Below are 17,726 nucleotides of genomic sequence, written 5' to 3' on the forward strand. Positions count from 1 at the left end.
AGCCTCACAGTAGTCCTGCCTACTTCCTTCATCTCTCTGGTTATCCCACCTGTAGCTACACCGGTCTAATGAAATAATGGCCATGAGTCATACTGATGTCTTTTGAAGATTTATTCTCTCTCTCTCTCTCTCTCTTCATCGGACACCGTGAAAACCTTTTCTTAGCTGCCTTCTACTTCTGAATACTCTCCTGGACATCCTCATTCCACCACCAACTTTCCTTGTCTTCTTTCCTCTGACCAGACGAAACCCCCAACACATTCTTGCCAGTTTCTCTCACCACCTTAGCTGTAGTTTCCCAGTCCTCATGTAGCTCCTCACTGCCCCCAAGGGCCTGCTGCGATTTTTTCCCTGAACTGCCTGCAACCATCCTCCTCCTTCAGCTTCCACCATCTAATCTTTGGCTCTGTCTTCACTCTCTTCCTCTTCTTTGTTTCTAATCTCATTCTACAGACAATCACCCTATGCTGCCTTGCTACACTTTCCCCTGGTACCACTTTACAAACTCCAATCTCCTTTAGGTGGCATCTCCTGCTAAGGATATAATCCACCTGTGTGCACCTCCCTCCACTCTTGTATGTCACCCTGTCTTCTTCCCTCTTCTGAAAATACGTGTTCACCACAGACATTTCCATTCTCTTTGCAAAATCTACAACCATCTGACCTTCCGCATTTCTGTCTTTCACACCATACATACCCAGCACCTCTTCATCCCCTCTGTTCCCTTCACCAATCAGTCATTTTCCCTATGTTCAGAGTCCCACTCTAACCTCCACACTCCTGCCTTTCCTTCTCTCTCGCTGCCTTCTAACTTGCCTTCCTCCTCTCCTCTTTGATGGTCTTCAACCTACAGTAGTCCAATTTCCACCGGCACCCTGCTGGTCAGTTGTTAACTTGGGCCTCGACCAATCCGGTATGGCAATCATATTTGTGATCCGCATGATAGTTTTGGCACAAGTTTTACGCCGGATGCCCTTCCTGATGCAACCCTCACCATTTATCCGGGCTTGGGACCGGCACCAGAAGTACACAAAGTACACCCCTAATGGCTGGTTTGAATGGTCGAAGACAAGCAATGTTACATAAATTAAAGAATGTATTCTTAGTGAGGAACTTGATATGCAGTTAAAAATTAAGTGATGAGTTGAGTAAAGCACCAAGATTTCTAACAACAGGGGCAGGTTTAATGACCAGTTATTGTGCATCCAGAGCTTTAGATCAGAAATACAATCAATTAGTGTACTGGGAGGGTAATCTGAGCGTGTTTGTGTACTGAGATATAACTGAATATCATCAGCATAACAACGAAAGTTTAGGCCATGGCTACGAATGATCTGGCCAATTGGTAAAATGTAAATTAAGAAAAGTAGGGGTCCAAGAACTGAGCCTTGCAGGACACCACATATAGCAGGAGAGGTGGAGGACTTCTGTGGATCTAGTGTGATAAACTGCTGTCTGTCTGTAAGATACAACCTGAACCACAGTAAGGCTGTGACAGTGATACCAATAGAGAAAAGTCAAGAAATGAGAACATCATGATTAACAGTATCAAAAGCTGCACTTAAGTCGAGGAGGAGAATATTGAGAGAACCACTGTCAGCAGACTGGAGAAGATCATTAACTTCTTGTTAACTCAGTGCTGTGGTGAGTACAGAAACCAGACTGAAATTGCTCATAGAAGATATACACAGTGCCTTGCAAAAGTATTCACCCCCTTGCCATTTTTCGTGTTTTGCTAACTCACAACCTGGAATTAAAATGGATTATTTGAGGGTTTACATCATTTCATTTATAGAACATGCCTACAACATTGAAGGTTAGATTTTTTTTATTGTGAAGCAAACAACAAATAGGACAAAATAACAGAAAACTTCAGCGTGCATAACTATTCACCACCCTAAAGTTAGTACTTTGTAGAGCCACCTTTTGTGGCAATAACAGCTGCAATTCGCTTTGGATAAGTCTCTATGTCACATCTTGCCACTGGGATTTTTGCCCATTCCTCAAGGCAAAACTGCTCCAGCTCCTTCAAGTTAGATGTTTTCTGCTAGTGTAGTGGCCAAGTTTGTATTCTTTTAACTGGCCACTGGCAGAAGTGCACAGTAAACTTGTTTCTGACGCATAGCCACTTTGTTCCTCTTAACAAGCAAGCTGATGTGAATTTCACTCACGGACTGCAGGATTGTCGTGTTCAATCTTTTATCTGAAGTCTTCTACTCCATCCAAAGCAATCCTTAGAAGCACGGCAACACTTGACATTCCCAGAGTAAACAGACAGCTTATCCTATTAACAAAAGGCTGATGTGGCTGATGGTCAAAACTTATTGTTTTTGCTATGTGCACATCAGCCTTCTTCAATCTTGCTTTTTCCTTTTTTTTCTTTTTGTGCACATGCACAACAGTTCTTTTAAACTAATAGCAAGTCAAATTTACACGTTTCCCCTTAAACCACTCGAGTGTTGCTTTAGTAGTACGTTTTGCGTCATTGTTCTGTTGGAAGTTGAACCTCCGTCCCAGCCTCAAATCACTGACAGACCGAAACAGGTTTATCCCGAAACAAGAATATCCCTGTATTTAGTACCATCCATCTTCCCCTCGACTCTGACCGGTTTTCCAGTCCCTGCTGCTGAAAAACATCCCCACAGCATGATGCTGCTACTACCATGTTTCACTGTGGGGATGATGGTGTTCTTGGGGTGATGAGATGGTTTTGCGCCAGACATAGTGTTTTCGAAAAGTTCAATTTTGGTCTCATGTGACCAGAGCACCTTCCTCCGTCCATTTAGGGAGCCTCTCACATGCCTTTTGGGAAGCTCAAAATGAGCTTTCCTATGTTTGTCTGTAAGTAAATGCTTTTTTCTGGCCACTCTTCCATTAAGCCCAGCCCTATGGAGTGTACAGCTTATTGTGGTCATATGGACAGATACTCCAATCTCTGTTTGGGAACACTGCAGCTCCTTCAGGGTTGCTGCCTCTGTGCTGACTCTCTGATTAATGCCCTCCTTGCCTAGTCTGAGAGTTTTGGTGGGCGGCCCTCTCTTGGCAGATTTGTTGTGGTACCATGTTCTTTCCATTTTATGATCAGAGATTTGATGATCAGAGATTTTTTTATAACCCAACCCTGACTTGTACTTCTCAACAATTTTGTCCCTGACTTCATGTCTTCATGGTGTTGTTTAGTTAGTGGTGCCTCTTGCTTAATGGTATTGCAGCCTCTGGGACATTTCAGAAAAGGTGTGTGTTTACTGACAGATCATGTGACACTTCGATTGCACACAGGTCGACTTCATTTCACTAAGTATGTCTTCTGAAGGTAATTGGTTGCACCAGAACTTTTTAGGGGAGGGCCTGGGTTCGATTCCCGGCCAGGTGACCGGGGTTCTCCCTGTGTCTGCATCGGTTTCCTCCCACTGTCCAATGACATGCAGTCAGGCCAATTGGACATGCTAAATTGCCCCTGGGTGTGAGTGACTGTCTGTGTCTGTCTGCCCTGCGATGGACTGGTGACCTGTCCAGGGTGTATCCTGCCTTCCGCCCGATGACTGCTGGGATAGGCTCCAGCACCCCCCCGTGACCCAGAGGGAGAAGCGGCTTAGAAGATGGATGGATGGAAATATATGTAGAGTATATATGTGTGTGTGTGAATATATATATATATATATATATATATATACACTGCTCAAAAAAATAAAGGGAACACTTAAACAACACAATATAACTCCAAGTAAATCAAACTTCTGTGAAATCAAACTGTCCACTTAGGAAGCAACACTGATTGACAATCAATTTCACATGCTGTTGTGCAAATGGAATAGACAACAAGTGGAAATTATTGGCAATTAGCAAGACACACTCAATAAAGGAGTGGTTCTGCAGGTGGGGACTACAGACCACTTCTCAGTACCAATGCTTTCTGGCTGATATTTTGGCCACTTTTGAATGTTGGTGGTGCTTTCACACTCGTGGTAGCATGAGACGGACTCTACAACCCACACAAGTGGCTCAGGTAGTGCAGCTCATCCAGGATGCGAGCTGTGGCAAGAAGGTTTGCTGTGTCTGTCAGCGTAGTGTCCAGAGGCTGGAGGCGCTACCAGGAGACAGGCCAGTACACCAGGAGACATGGAGGAAGCCGTAGGAGGGCAACAACCCAGCAGCAGGACTGCTACCTCCGCCTTTGTGCAAGGAGGAACAGGAGGAGCACTGCCAGAGCCCTGCAAAATGACATCCAGCAGGCCACAAATACGCATGTGTCTGTTGGAAACCGACTCCATGAGGATGGTATGAGGGCCCGACGTCCACAGATGGGGGTTGTGCTCACAGCCCAACACCGTGCAGGACGCTTGGCATTTGCCAGAGAACACCAGGATTGGCAAATTCGCCACTGGCGCCCTGTGCTCTTCACAGATGAAAGCAGGTTCACGCTGAGCACATGTGACAGATGTGACAGAGTCTGGAGACGCTGTGGAGAGCGATCTGCTGCCTGCAACATCCTTCAGCATGACCGGTTTGGCAGTGGGTCAATAATGGTGTAGGGTGGCATTTCTTTGGATGGCCGCACAGCCCTCCATGTGCTCGCCAGAGGTAGCCTGACTGCCATTAGGTACCGAGATGAGATCCTCAGAACCCTTGTGAGACCATATGCTGGTGCGGTTGGCCCTGGGTTCCTCCTAATGCAAGACAATGCTAGACCTCATGTGGCTGGAGTGTGGCAGCAGTTCCTGCAAGATGAAGGAATTGAAGCTATGGACTGGCCCGCCCGTTCCCCAGACCTGAATCCGATTGAGCACATCTGGGACATCATGTCTCGCTCCATCCACCAACGCTACGTTGCACCACAGATTGTCCAGGAGTTGGCGGATGCTTTAGTCCAGGTCTGGGAGGAGATCCCTCAGGAGACCATCCGCCACCTCAGCATGCCCAGGCATTGTAGGGAGGTCATACAGGCATGTGGAGGCCACACACAATACTGAGCCTCATTTTGACTTGTTTTAAGGACATTACATCAAAGTTGGATCAGCCTGTAGTGTGTTTTTCCACTTTAATTTTGTGTGTGACTCCAAATCCAGGCCTCCATTGGTTAATAAATTTGATTTCCATTGATGATTTTTGTGTGATTTTGTTGTCAGCACATTTAACTTTGTACACAACAAAGTCTTCAATGAGAATATTTCATTCATTCAGATCTAGGATGTGTTATTTGAGTGTTCCCTTTATTTTTCTGAGCAGTGTATATACATATATATATATATATATACACACACACACACACACACACGTGTATATACAGTGCTTAGCATAAATGGGTACACCCTAATAGATTTGTCAGAAAACCTTTAGTTTCCTTTTTCAGAATCAACATTTTCTATGGGATACTATAGTACAAAATACTCTCACACATGTGGCTCATTGATTGAAAACAAGATGTGTTAATTTGCACACACAAAAAATGTTCCTAATAAATTCATTCAATAGCATGTTGAAAAATTAGTAAACCCCAAAGAAAGTCTTAGGAGCACAGGTAAATTTTAGACTACAAAATTCTAATTAACAAGAAATCAACCAAAGGTGAGTCTAATTATTCATTAAACAGGTGTCCAGCAGACAGTTGACTATAAAAGGGAATTACTTAACAAAGAAAACCCTTTCCCATTTCATGCTGTCATCAATGGCACCACATGGAAGAGAAATGTCACAAGACCTGCGAAAGAAAATAATTTCTTTATACAAGAAAGGTGAAGACTACAAGAAGATCAGGAAAGCTTTACTTATCACTCAGAATACTATAGCAAAAGTGATATAAAAATTTAACAAAGATGGAACTGCAGCCATCTCCCAAAGATGGTGTCGCAAAGGTGAGGAGTACAAAGAAAAATGCATGGTGCCTACAGTGAAACATGGTGGGAGCAGTGTCCTTATGTAGGGCTGCATGAGTGCTGCTGGTGCCGGGGAGCTGCATTTCATTAATGGTATCATGAATTCACAGATGTACTGCTCTATATTGAAAGATAAGGTGCTACCATCACTCTGTGCCCTTGGTTGTCATGCACTTTTCCAGCATGACAATGATCCAAATCACACATCTAAGGCCACTGTTGAATTTCTGAAGATGAACAGGGTAAAAGTGATTCAGTGACCAAGTATATCTCCTGATCTGAGTCCAATCGAACGCCTATGGAGAATTCCATGAATTCTATGGTTGTGCGTGAAAATCCCAGTAGATCAGCAGTTTCTGAAATACTCAGACCAGCCCGTCTGGCACCAACAACCATGCCACGTTCAAAGTCACTTAAATCACCTTTCTTCCCCATTCTGATGCTCAGTTTGCACTTCAGCAAATTGTCTTGACCACTATATGCCTAAATGCATTGAGTTGCAGCCATGTGATTGGCTGATTAGCTATTTGTGTTAACAAGCAACTGAAAAATACCTAATAAAGTGGCCAGTGAGTATATATATATATATATATATATATATATATATATATATATATATATATATATATATATATATATATATATATGCGTGTGTGTGTGTGTGTGTGTGTTTATATATATATATAGTGTACATATATATATATATATATATATAGTATATCCTCTCCATGGATCACCACCTTATCATGGTGGAGAGGTTTGTGTGCTTGAATGATCCTAGGAGCTATGTTGTCTGGAGCAAAAGCTCCTGGTAGGGACTCCCATGGCAAACTGGTCCTAGGTGACAGGCCAGACAAAGTGTGATCCATAACCACCCCTATAAGGACAACAAAACCGGACTTGTGTACCCTGCCGGGATCAGGGTTATATAGTCGGGCTCACCTCAACACACAGCTTGGGCTCCTGACTGTTGTCTGTGCTTATGCACCGAACAGCAGTTCAGAATAACCAGCCTTCAGGTGGTGGGGGAAGATGCCAGTCAGACCAGGCAAACCCAAACGTATAGTGAGGGTTTGCTGGGAACGTCTGGCAGAAGAACCTGTCAGATTGATCTTCAACTCACACCTCCGTCAGAACTTTGACCAGATATCGGGGGAGGTGGGGGACATGGACTCAGAATGGGCCATGTTCCGCTCCTCCATTGTTGAAGCAGCTGACTGTAGCTGTGGTCGCAAGGTAGTTGGTGCCTGTTGGGGCGGTAATCCTCGAACCCGGTAGTGGACACCCCAGGTGAGAGATGCCGTCAAGCTGAAGAAGGAGTCCTACCGGACATGGTTGGCCTGTAGGACACCAGAGGCAGCTGGCAGGTATCGACAGGCCAAGCGATCTGTGGCTTCAGTCGTTGCCAAGGCAAAAACCTGGGTGTGGGAAGAGTTCGGTGAGGCCTTGGAAAGTGATTTTAAGTCGGCTCCGAAAAGATTCTGGCAAACCGCCAGGCGACTCAGAAGGGCAAAGCAGTGTGCCACTAGCACTGTATATAGTGGAGATGGTGTGCTGCTGACTTTGACTGAAGACGTCATTGGGCGGTGGAAGGAATACTTTGAGGACCTTCTCAATCCCACCAACATGTTCTCCAGTGAGGAGGCAGAGTCTGGGGACACGGGAATAGGCTTGTCCATTACTGAGGACAAAGTCACTAAGGTAGTTAAAAAGCTCCTTGGCGGCAGGGCTCCAGGGGTGGATGAGATCCGTCCCGAGTTCCTCAAGGCTCTGGATGTTGTGGGGCTGTCTTGGCTGACACGCCTTTTCAACATTGCGTGGACATCGGGGGTGGTGCCACTGGATTGGCAGACTGGGGTGGTGGTGCCTCTTTTTAAAAAAGGTGACCGGAGGGTGTGTTCCAACTACAGGGGAATCACACTCCTCAGCCTCCCTGGTAAGGTCTATGCAGGGGTACTGGAGAAGAGAGTCCGGCTTATAGTCGAACCTCGGATTCAGGAGGAGCAGTGCGGGTTCCGTCCTGGTCGTGGAACACTGGACCAACTCTTTACCCTCTCCAGGATTCTGGAGAGTTCATGGGAGTTTGCCCAACCAATCCACATGTGCTTTGTGGATTTGGAGAAGGCATTCGACTGTGTTCCCCGGGATATTCTGTGGGAGGTGCTTCGGGAGTACGGGGTACATGGCTCTTTGCTACGAGCCATTCAGGCCCTGTACAAACAAAGCAGGAGTTTGGTTCGCATGGCCGGCAGTAAGTCAGACTTGTTCCCAGTGAGAGTTGGACTCCGTCAGGGCTGCCCTTTGTCACCGATTCTATTCATAATTTTTATGGATAGAATTTCTAGGCGCAGTCAAGGGATGGAGGGTGTCCGGTTTGGTGACCTCAGGGTCACATCGCTGCTGTTTGCAGATGATGTGGTCCTATTGGGGACATCAGGCCGTGAACTTCAGCTTTCACTGGATCGGTTTGCAGCCGAGTGTGAAGCGGCCGGGATGAGGATCAGTACCTCCAAATCCGAGGCCATGGTTCTCACGCGGGAAAGGGTGGAGAGTCCTCTCTGGGTTGGGGATGAGCTCTTGCCTCAAGTGGAGGAGTTTAAGTATCTTGGGGTCTTGTTCACGAGTGATGGTACAAGAAAGCGGGAGATTGACAGGCGGAATGCTGCTGGGTCAGCAGTGATGCGGGCTCTTTACCGGTCTGTTGTGGTAAAGAAAGAGCTGAGCCATAAGGCAAGGCTCTCAATTTACTGGTCGATCTACGTTCCCACCCTCACCTATGGTCATGAGCTTTGGGTAATGACCGAAAGAACGAGATCGCGAATACAAGCGGCTGAAATGAGTTTCCTCCGCAGGGTGGCTGGACTCTCCCTTAGAGATAGGGTGAGAAGTTCGGTCATCCGGGAGGGACTCAAAGTAGAGCCGCTGCTTCTCCACGTTGAGAGGAGCCAGTTGAGGTGGTTCGGGCATCTGGTTAAGATGCCTCCTGGACGCCTCCCTTGGGAGGTGTCACAGGCAAGTCCACCGGGGAGGAGACCCCGGGGAAGACCCAGGACACGCTGGCGTGACTATATCGCCCAGCTGGCCTGGGAGCGCCTCGGAATCCCTCCCAGGGAGCTAGTGGAAGTGACTGGGGAAAGGGAGTTCTGGGCCTCATTGCTTAGGATGCTGCCTAAGCAATGAGGTACACCCCTACTGGGAGGCATCCAGGGGGCATCCGGATCAGATGCCCGAACAATCTTAGCTGGCTCCTCTCAATGCAGAGGAGTAGCGGCTCTACTCTGGAGGGTTTCGCACTGAACTAAGTGACATTGTTTCTCTACGTATGCCCAGAAATAATGCAATATAATTCTCAAAGTTAATTTGTTTTTGATCAAGAGTGTGTATGAAATTGAAATGCAGCGAGCTTGACTGAGAACAGTTGTTGCATTACATGATAACATCATTCATCTTTAAAAAAATTCTGCTTCTCTCCGCCACTTTGTCTTACAGGTATGGAGTAACCACTGTTACATTTGAATAATTGCATTATTGTTACTCAGGGTAGCATCAGATATAAGCTGGAAGTGATTATTAGATTACTATAATTAAGTATTATCAGATTATTGATCCAGTGAATACAGAAAGATCTGGAGGCAGATCCTATTAATACATATATTATACTAACCTAATGTGTGTCCACCACCCAAATAACATCTGGTCAGCAGTGGTTTATGGTGGTCCTTTTCCACTGAAGGACAACATTTTAAATACTGATATATACAAAGGCCCAAATATTGATATTTTATTATTTATTAACACCCCCCAGATCCAACTTTCCAGTTAATTAACAAGTCGAACTCCAGGAACAAGGCTGTGCACTAATAGATCACCAAAATACATTTATTTTCTTATACATAAGACTGACCAAGGTTTCTGTCAGCAAAGCTAATCCACACATGATCGGTTTTTGAGGACTAATTGATATAACAAGTAGAATCAGGTGTAGTACTTCTGCTTGTTTGGAAGGAAAATTTGCCCTTTACAGATAAGATCAGACACAACTGGAGCAATGGACTGTGGGAAAACAGGGTTTCATGGCCTCTTTAGACAGAAATTACACAAGTGTGTGTGTGCACAAATTAACACTTATATAAGCAATGGGTGCATCTTACAGTTACGTAATTTACTAATTAGAAGATGTGTTTGGATACTTTTGGTCACACAACGTACACTACATACCTAAAAATATGTGAACACCTGACCATCACTTCTATATGTGTATATTTTACTCCTTAATGAGTCATGTGCCACTTGAAGTTGCCCATACCCCATGAACATAGGAGCCACTGCATCGTACAGCTCTAAAGCACCAGTTTATCTTGTCCATTCATGATCAAGCTCTTGAATAAGGGCCAAACAATTTCGGTTGGAGCAACAAAACACAATACTGCAGTGCTGCGCCCTCTAGAACTTGATTTAAGTAACAGGGTCATGGACATGGACGAACTCTGTCCACTCCACACCTGGAACCTGTGTTACGACCCCATAGTTAAGCCTAGGGGAAAAGGGGCCAGTAACATATGGTTTCGATGTGATGTTTTTAGCACGAACTGGGAAGGAACAAGACAACACGTTCAGCGTCTTTTGTGCTGTTTATTTCACACCGCACCGGGGACGAGTGGGACCCTCCCCTCATAACAACAGCCACCAATATTTACAATATTTACAATATTTATAACTATCAAAAGAAAAACTAAATGGACTTCTGGACCCGGATGGCGCCAAAGGAAAGAAATAATCAAAACCAACGAAAAATAAAACTACCCTAGTTCGTTGCGTCAGTTACCTAGTGAAAAACAAAACACTGACTACACTAGTCTCCCCAACACAAAACCGAAATACACGGGTTGGCGCCTGCCCCTTACCTAGGGTGTCTATACATTGGGCCACTACGTGATGTAATATGTATGAGCGCGCCCCTCTACCCTGTCCAGAACCCCAGGAAAACACAGCAGCAGCGAGAGAGAGAGTGAGAGTTGTAATAAAGGAAAACCAACAGACTATCAGTGCCAGGGACTTAAACTTGCACTAGGCCACTTCAATTACCCGACACACACACACACACACACACACCACAGTCCCGTGAAAACAGCGGAGCAGCAAGGAAAGCATGGAACCAGCTTAGACTCCAGGGGTAACGCCAGCTTCCTCACGAGCTTCGCCGGTCTTCTTTTAAAATCCAAGTCCCTCCTCCAGGGCCTGAATTCTGGATGATGATTGGCCGCAGTGGGGGACGGGTCCTCTAACGATGACTGACACTGCAGACAACCTGTAATGGAGATAGGGAACAAACGAGGGAGGGGACATACTGGCAAGCAAGCAAGAAAGTGAGAGAGAATAGAAAAGAGAAAGAAAATAACACCAGCCAGAAAAGCCCCCCCCTTGTTCAGGCCCGACACGTAACACCTGCTACAAAAAGTTTTACAAACAAAACCCTGTTACCTTTCAATCATAGACAGACTATATATAGACGCATATAATGTATTATTTCTCTGTAGTTAAAAAAAATATTCAAACTAATCAAAGTCAGATGCAATGTATAATTGCAAAGTATTAAATGTATACTGATCCAAGTCATAATAATAGATCACAGGTGGTATTTTCATGGTCATAAACAGACAATGAAATAATGAATGTAGTGCTGATGAATTCCAGTCTAGGTGTGCAATGTCTTTTAACCCATAAGGGAACATTATCAAAGGAATCTCTTAACCCCAGGGACACTTTATACCAATAACTATTAGAGATGATCAAGACAATAGTGTTTTAGTTCATTCAACTGACATCTTCACAAGACTTGGTTTTCTGTAGGTGTGTAGGAGTGGTGGCTTCCAGGAACATGGAGAAGGGTTTTCACTCTCATTAGTGATTCCAGGGATGGAGCTTTAGGGAGTGTTTATGAATCTCCACTTGTACTCAAAGTCGATGCCCAGCACTGATTTTCACACACTTTCATAACCAATATAAGGTCATTCAGCAACATTAAGAGTTTGACTGAATGGTAGATGCAAGTGCACAAATTTGATTCGAAAAGGTCCCAAGTCGTCATTAACATGCAGTACCATGTACTGAAAGTGTGAATTTTGTACAAAGACTTCATCCTCTCTTCATAATCCTTTGTGTGTGAGACTCATAATAGACCTGCTGTATGGTGATCAGATTCTGTAAGACAGAATAGGAGACAAAGACACAAGCATATTTAAGCATTCAGCCATCACAATACACAAGAGCAAAATCATGTAATCACATCAAAAAATGTACACCAATGGTACCTGTCTCATCAACAAAAGCCCGCCTTGCCTTTCTAAAGAAATGAACAGAGTCAAAATTGTTCACCAAATGTCCGTATGTCTACACTACAAATATAAAATGTTTATCTGCTATCCAAAATCTGTGTGTCTTATAAGGTTTTATATGTCACATTGATAATAGTAAAATAGTGCTACATTTGAAAAATATGGTTTTTGGGTACGATTTTTTCTTTACAACACCCTGTAATGATGAAACCTTTATAATGAAGCCTTTATTGTCAGAAGTCATTGGGTCACATGGTGTGCAAAACAGATCAAAACTCAAAGCTTATGTGAGTACTTTATTCATCAGATTAGTTGTAATAGATCACAGTTGCACCTAGTGTCCTACCTCATAAACTAGTGAGCAAAGTAGCAAATAGTTGTTGACACCATCAATTTCCTTTCACCCTGGGTTCTTCTGCTTCAGTGTTGGCGGGTTCAGTCTCTCTCCCTTTTGGCTCTCTCTTCAAGCCTCTGCAAGACATTTGTGTATTCTGGTTCAAATTGATTTGACTCTATGAAAGTTTAGAAACAGGACCTATGCATACTCTGCAATCTTCCAAAAATAGGTAAGAAAAAAATTTAAATAAACTGTAAACAAAAACTGTTTCTGGTGTTGTATCCAATTCAGTTCCCCTTCAAATTCACATTCTCCGTGTGTCACGCTTCGTGAAAAAGTTAAAAAAAGGTTTGTACAACAGCTGTATTCACCCAATCGATTAGGTGAAAACGTAGCCGTTCAATCTCTTGTTTGAACCTTTTGGTGTTATCGGACAGTGAACACATGCCTGAGGACCTGACTTGTCGAAGGGAACGTGAATTTGAGGGGAAACTGAACCAGATACAACACTATGTTGAATGGCTGTAGCTACAGGCTAGTTACTACTAAAGCATGTTAGCTGGCACACATTGATCTCAGCTGAGAATGCAGTTTTGACAGGAAACACAGAAGTAATCATGGAGTAATTTTTTTACAAAAAATTAGAGCTGAGCGATATGGCCAAAAATGTTATCATCCATCCATCCATCCATCCATCCATTATCTTCCGCTTCTCCGGGGTTCGGGTCGCGGGGGCAGCATCCTAAGCAATGAAGCCCAGACCTCCCTTTCCCCAGCCACTTCCACCAGCTCTCCAAGGGGGATTCAGAGGCGCTCCCAGGCCAGCTGGGCGATATAGTCGCGCCAGCATGTCCAGGGTCTTCCCTGGGGTCTCCTCCCAGGTGGACTCGCCTGTGACACCTCCCGAGGGAGGCGTCCAGGAGGCATCTTAACCAGATGCCCGAACCACCTCAGCTGGCTCCTCTCGACGTGAAGAAGCAGCGGCTCTACTCCGAGTCCCTCCCGGATGACTGAACTTCTCACCCTATCTCTAAGGGAGAGTCCAGACACCCTGCGGAGGAAACTCATTTCGGCCGCTTGTATTCGCGATCTTATTCTTTCGGTCATTACCCAAAGCTCATGACCATAGGTGAGGGTGGGAATGTAGATCGACCGGTAAATCGAGAGCCTTGCCTTATGGCTCAGCTCTTTCTTTACCACAACAGACCGGTAAAGAGCCCGCATCACTGCTGACCCAGCACCAATCCGCCTGTCAATCTCCCGCTCCCTTGTACCATCACTCATGAACAAGACCCCAAGATACTTAAACTCCTCCACTTGAGGCAAGAGCTCATCCCCGACCCAGAGTGGGCTCTACACCCTTTCCCGCGTGAGAACCATGGCCTCGGATTTGGAGGTACTGATCCTCATCCCGGCCGCTTCACACTCGGCTGCAAACCGATCCAGTGAAAGCTGAAGTTCGCGGCCTGATGTCCCCAATAGGACCACATCATCTGCAAACAGCAGCGATGTGACCCTGAGGTCACCAAACCGGACACCCTCCATGCCCTGACTGCGCCTAGAAATTCTATCCATAAAAATGATGAATAGAATCGGTGACAAAGGGCAGCCCTGACGGAGTCCAACTCTCACTGGGAACAAGTCTGACTTACTGCCGGCCATGCGAACCAAACTCCTGCTTTGTTTGTACAGGGCCTGAATGGCTCGTAGCAAAGAGCCATGTACCCCGTACTCCCGAAGCACCTCCCACAGAATATCCCGGGGAACACAGTCGAATGCCTTCTCCAAATCCACAAAGCACATGTGGATTGGTTGGGCAAACTCCCATGAACTCTCCAGAATCCTGGAGAGGGTAAAGAGTTGGTCCAGTGTTCCACGACCAGGACGGAACCCGCACTGCTCCTCCTGAATCCGAGGTTCGACTATAAGCCGGACTCTCTTCTCCAGTACCCCTGCATAGACCTTACCAGGGAGGCTGAGGAGTGTGATTCCCCTGTAGTTGGAACACACCCTCCGGTCACCTTTTTTAAAAAGAGGCACCACCACCCCAGTCTGCCAATCCAGTGGCACCACCCCCGATGTCCACGCAATGTTGAAAAGGCGTGTCAGCCAAGACAGCCCCACAACATCCAGAGCCTTGAGGAACTCGGGACGGATCTCATCCACCCCTGCAGCCCTGCCGCCAAGGAGCTTTTTAACTACCTTAGCGACTTCGGCCTCAGTAATGGACAAGCCTATTCCCGTGTCCCCAGACTCTGCCTCCTCACTGGAGAACGTGTTGGTGGGATTGAGAAGGTCCTCAAAGTATTCCTTCCACCGCCCAATGACGTCTTCAGTCGAAGTCAGCAGCACACCATCTCCACTATATACAGTGCTAGTGGCACACTGTTTTCCCCTTCTGAGTCGCCTGACGGTTTGCCAGAATCTTTTCGGAGCCGACTTAAAATCACTTTCCAAGGCCTCACCGAACTCTTCCCACACCCGGGTTTTTGCCTTGGCAACGACTGGCCGCAAGTCCGCTGACACGACTACAAAGTCAATCATTGAACTGCGGTCTAGGGTGTCCTGGTGCCATGTGCACTTATGGACATCCTTGTGTTCAAACATGGTGTTCGTTATGGACAAACTGTGGTTTGCACAGAAGTCCAAAAACTGAACACCATTCGGGTTCAGATCAGAGAGGCCATTCCTCCCAATCACACCCCTCCAGGTCTTACTGTCGTTGCCCACATGAGCGTTGAAGTCCCCCAGTAGGACAATCGAGTCTCCAGGAGGAGCACTTTCAAGCACCCCTCCCAAGGACTCTATGAAGGCTGGGTATTCTGAACTGCTGTTCGGTGCATAAGCACAGACAACAGTCAGGACCCGTTCCCCAACCCGAAGGCGTAGGGAAGCTACCCTCTCGTCCACCGGGGAAAACCCCAACATACAGGCGCCGAGTCGAGGGGCTATGAGAAAGCCCACACCTGCCCGCCGCCTCTCACCATGGGCAACTACAGAAAAGAAAAAAGTCCAGCCCCTCTCAAGGAGATTGGACCCAGAGCCCAAGCTGTGTGTTGAGGTGAGCCCGACTATATCTAGCCGGTATCTCTCAACCTCGCGCACCAACTCAGGCTCCTTCCCCGCCAGTGAGGTAACGTTCCAAGTTCCAAAAGCCAGTTTCAGCAACCGAGGATCAGAACGCCAAGGCCCACGCCTTCGGACACTGCCCGATCCACAATGCACCGCACCCCTACTACTGCCCCTCCCATCGGTGGTGGGTTGATCGGAGGGGGGACTCATGTAGCTCCTTCGGGCTGGGCCCGGCCGGGCACCATGAGTGAATGCTCGGCCACCAGACGCTCGCTGGCGAGCCCCTCCCCCAGGCCTGGCTCTAGGGTGGGGCCCCGGTAACCCTGATCCGGGCAGGGTACACAAGTCCGGTTTTGTTGTCCTCATAGGGGTGGTTATGGATCACACTTTGTCTGGCCTGTCACCTAGGACCAGTTTGCCATGGGAGACCCTACCAGGAGCTTTTGCTCCAGACAACATAGCTCCTAGGGTCCTTCAAGCACACAAACCTCTCCACCACGATAAGGTGGTGATCCATGGAGAGGCAAAATTCATACCAGCCAATAATGATACATATCAAAATAATGTCTGGTGAGGTGTTTTTATCAGCTGGAAAAGCACGGCTGCAGTTTTTGTAATAGTCATAATTTAAGAAAGAAAACAGATTATTTGTAACTGTCTGGTGACGAGCGCTCGGCTATCCTGTTACAAATGACAAACAATAACAACAGTGCTAAACTGTTTAGTTTCTCAACAACGTCAGCTTAGTATGAACAGCAAACAGCTTGCTCAGTACGTCAGTGGATCACCAGCATTGAATGAGATGATGCGTGTGTGTAATATATATATATATATATATATATATATATATATATATATATATATATATATATATATATATATATATATATGTGTGTGTGCACACACACACACACACACATACACATATATACATACACATACACACACACTGCTCAAAAAAAATAAAGGGAACACTCAAATAACACATCCTAGATCTGAATGAATGAAATATTCTCATTGAATACTTTGGTCTGTACAAAGTTGAATGTGCTGACAACAAAATCACATAAAAATCATCAATGGAAATCAAATTTATTAACCAGTGGAGGCCTGGATTTGGAGTCACACACAAAATTAAAGTGGAAAAACACACTACAGGCTGATCCAACTTTGATGTAATATCCTTAAAACAAGTCAAAATGAGGCTCAGTATTGTGTGTGGCATCCACATGCCTGTATGACCTCCCTACAATGCCTGGGCATGCTCCTGATGAGGTGGCGGATGGTCTCCTGAGGGATCTCCTCCCAGACCTGGACTAAAGCATCCGCCAACTCCTGAACAGTCTGTGGTGCAAAGTGGCGTTGGTGGATGGAGCGAGACATGATGTCCCAGATGTGCTCAATCGGATTCAGGTCTGGGGAACGGGTGGGCCAGTCCATAGCTTCAATTCCTTCATCTTGCAGGAACTGCTGATGCACTACAGTCACATGAGGTCTAGCATTTTCCTGCATTAGGAGGAACCCAGGGCCAACTGCACCAGCATATGGTCTCACAAGGGGTCTGAGGATCTCGGTACCTAATGGCAGTCAGGTTACCTCTGGTGAGCACATGGAGGGCTGTGCGGCCCTCCAAAGAAATGCCATCCCACACCATTACTGACCCACTGCCAAACCGGTCATGCTGAAGGATGTTGCAGGCAGCAGATTGCTCTCCACGCCGTCTCCAGACTCTGTCACGTCTGTCACATGTGCTCAGTGTGAACCTGCTTTCATCTGTGAAGAGCACAGGGCGCCAGTGGCGAATTTGCCAATCCTGGTGTTCTCTGGCAAATGCCAAGCGTCCTGCACGGTGTTGAGCTGTGAGCACAACCCCCATCTGTGGACGTCGGGCCCTCATACCATCCTCATGGAGTCGGTTTCTAACCGTTTGTGCAGACACATGCACATTTGTGGGCTGCTGGAGGTCATTTTGCAGGGCTCTTGCAGTGCTCCTCCTGTTCCTCCTTGCACAAAGGTGGAGGTAGCGGTCCTGCTGCTGGGTTGTTGCCCTCCTACGGCCTCCTCCACGTCTCCTGGTGTACTGGCCTGTCTCCTGGTAGCGCCTCCAGG

At 46.3% G+C, this 17,726-nt stretch overlaps 1 protein-coding gene across 2 annotated transcripts in view; it reads right to left on the minus strand.

The window, feature by feature from the left end:
* Positions 1–10,485: 10,485 nt before the first annotated feature.
* Positions 10,486–17,726, minus strand: part of LOC108434455 (NACHT, LRR and PYD domains-containing protein 12-like) — a 31,779-nt gene continuing 24,538 nt past the window's right edge. For both annotated transcript variants that reach the window (XM_037534560.1, XM_017709591.2), the window contains 2 exons: positions 12,555–12,679; positions 10,486–12,074 (listed from right to left, as the gene is read on the minus strand). In XM_037534560.1, coding sequence (XP_037390457.1) covers positions 12,598–12,679 — 82 coding nt within the window. In that variant the 3' untranslated portion in view covers positions 10,486–12,074; positions 12,555–12,597. The remainder of the gene's footprint in view (positions 12,075–12,554; positions 12,680–17,726) is intronic.

Source organism: Pygocentrus nattereri, chromosome 25 (assembly GCF_015220715.1).
Source record: "Pygocentrus nattereri isolate fPygNat1 chromosome 25, fPygNat1.pri, whole genome shotgun sequence".
NCBI classification, from domain to species: Eukaryota; Metazoa; Chordata; class Actinopteri; order Characiformes; family Serrasalmidae; genus Pygocentrus; species Pygocentrus nattereri.